This window comes from Myotis davidii, unplaced genomic scaffold (assembly GCF_000327345.1).
Source record: "Myotis davidii unplaced genomic scaffold, ASM32734v1 scaffold663, whole genome shotgun sequence".
In the NCBI taxonomy this organism is placed as follows: Eukaryota; Metazoa; Chordata; class Mammalia; order Chiroptera; family Vespertilionidae; genus Myotis; species Myotis davidii.
The window spans coordinates 1,065,499-1,065,951 of record NW_006295816.1 but is presented as its reverse complement, the minus strand read 5'-3'; the positions used below and the strand labels follow the sequence as shown (position 1 = coordinate 1,065,951).

Below are 453 nucleotides of genomic sequence, written 5' to 3'. Positions count from 1 at the left end.
GTCCAGCCTCTGCGCATAGACCTGGTGACCCGCCCGCTCACCCTGACCCCCAGGTGGCCGGAGCTGTCTCCTCCCTCTTCATCCTCATCATCATCCTCAAACTTGGGGAACTCTTCCAAGACCTGCCCAAGGTGAGCCCCACCCACACCCACACCCACACCCATACCCACACCCACACCCCACCCACACCCACACCACACCCACACCCATACCCAGACAGGCCCTGGGCTCAGAGCCGGTTAGGTCCCAGGTGAGATCTTTGGGGTGAGATTGGAGCTAGGGGTCAAGGGTGAGAACCTTTCGGAGTCAGACCCACGTGGTCAGGCTCCGGGGTGGGCGTGGGTGATGCCCGTGCATGGGGTCAGCCGGCTCCACCCCCAGGCGGTCCTGGCGGCCATCATCATCGTGAACCTGAAGGGCATGCTGCTGCAGTTCCGGGACGTCTGCTCCCTG

At 63.8% G+C, this 453-nt stretch overlaps 1 protein-coding gene across 1 annotated transcript in view; it reads left to right on the top strand.

Moving 5' to 3' along the window:
* The window catches only part of SLC26A6 (solute carrier family 26 (anion exchanger), member 6), a gene marked incomplete at its 5' end in the record, with an annotated part of 13,707 nt that overhangs the window by 9,002 nt on the left and 4,252 nt on the right, over positions 1-453 (top strand). The window contains 2 exons of the mRNA XM_015568269.1: positions 7-131; positions 382-453. Coding sequence (XP_015423755.1) covers positions 7-131; positions 382-453 — 197 coding nt within the window. The remainder of the gene's footprint in view (positions 1-6; positions 132-381) is intronic.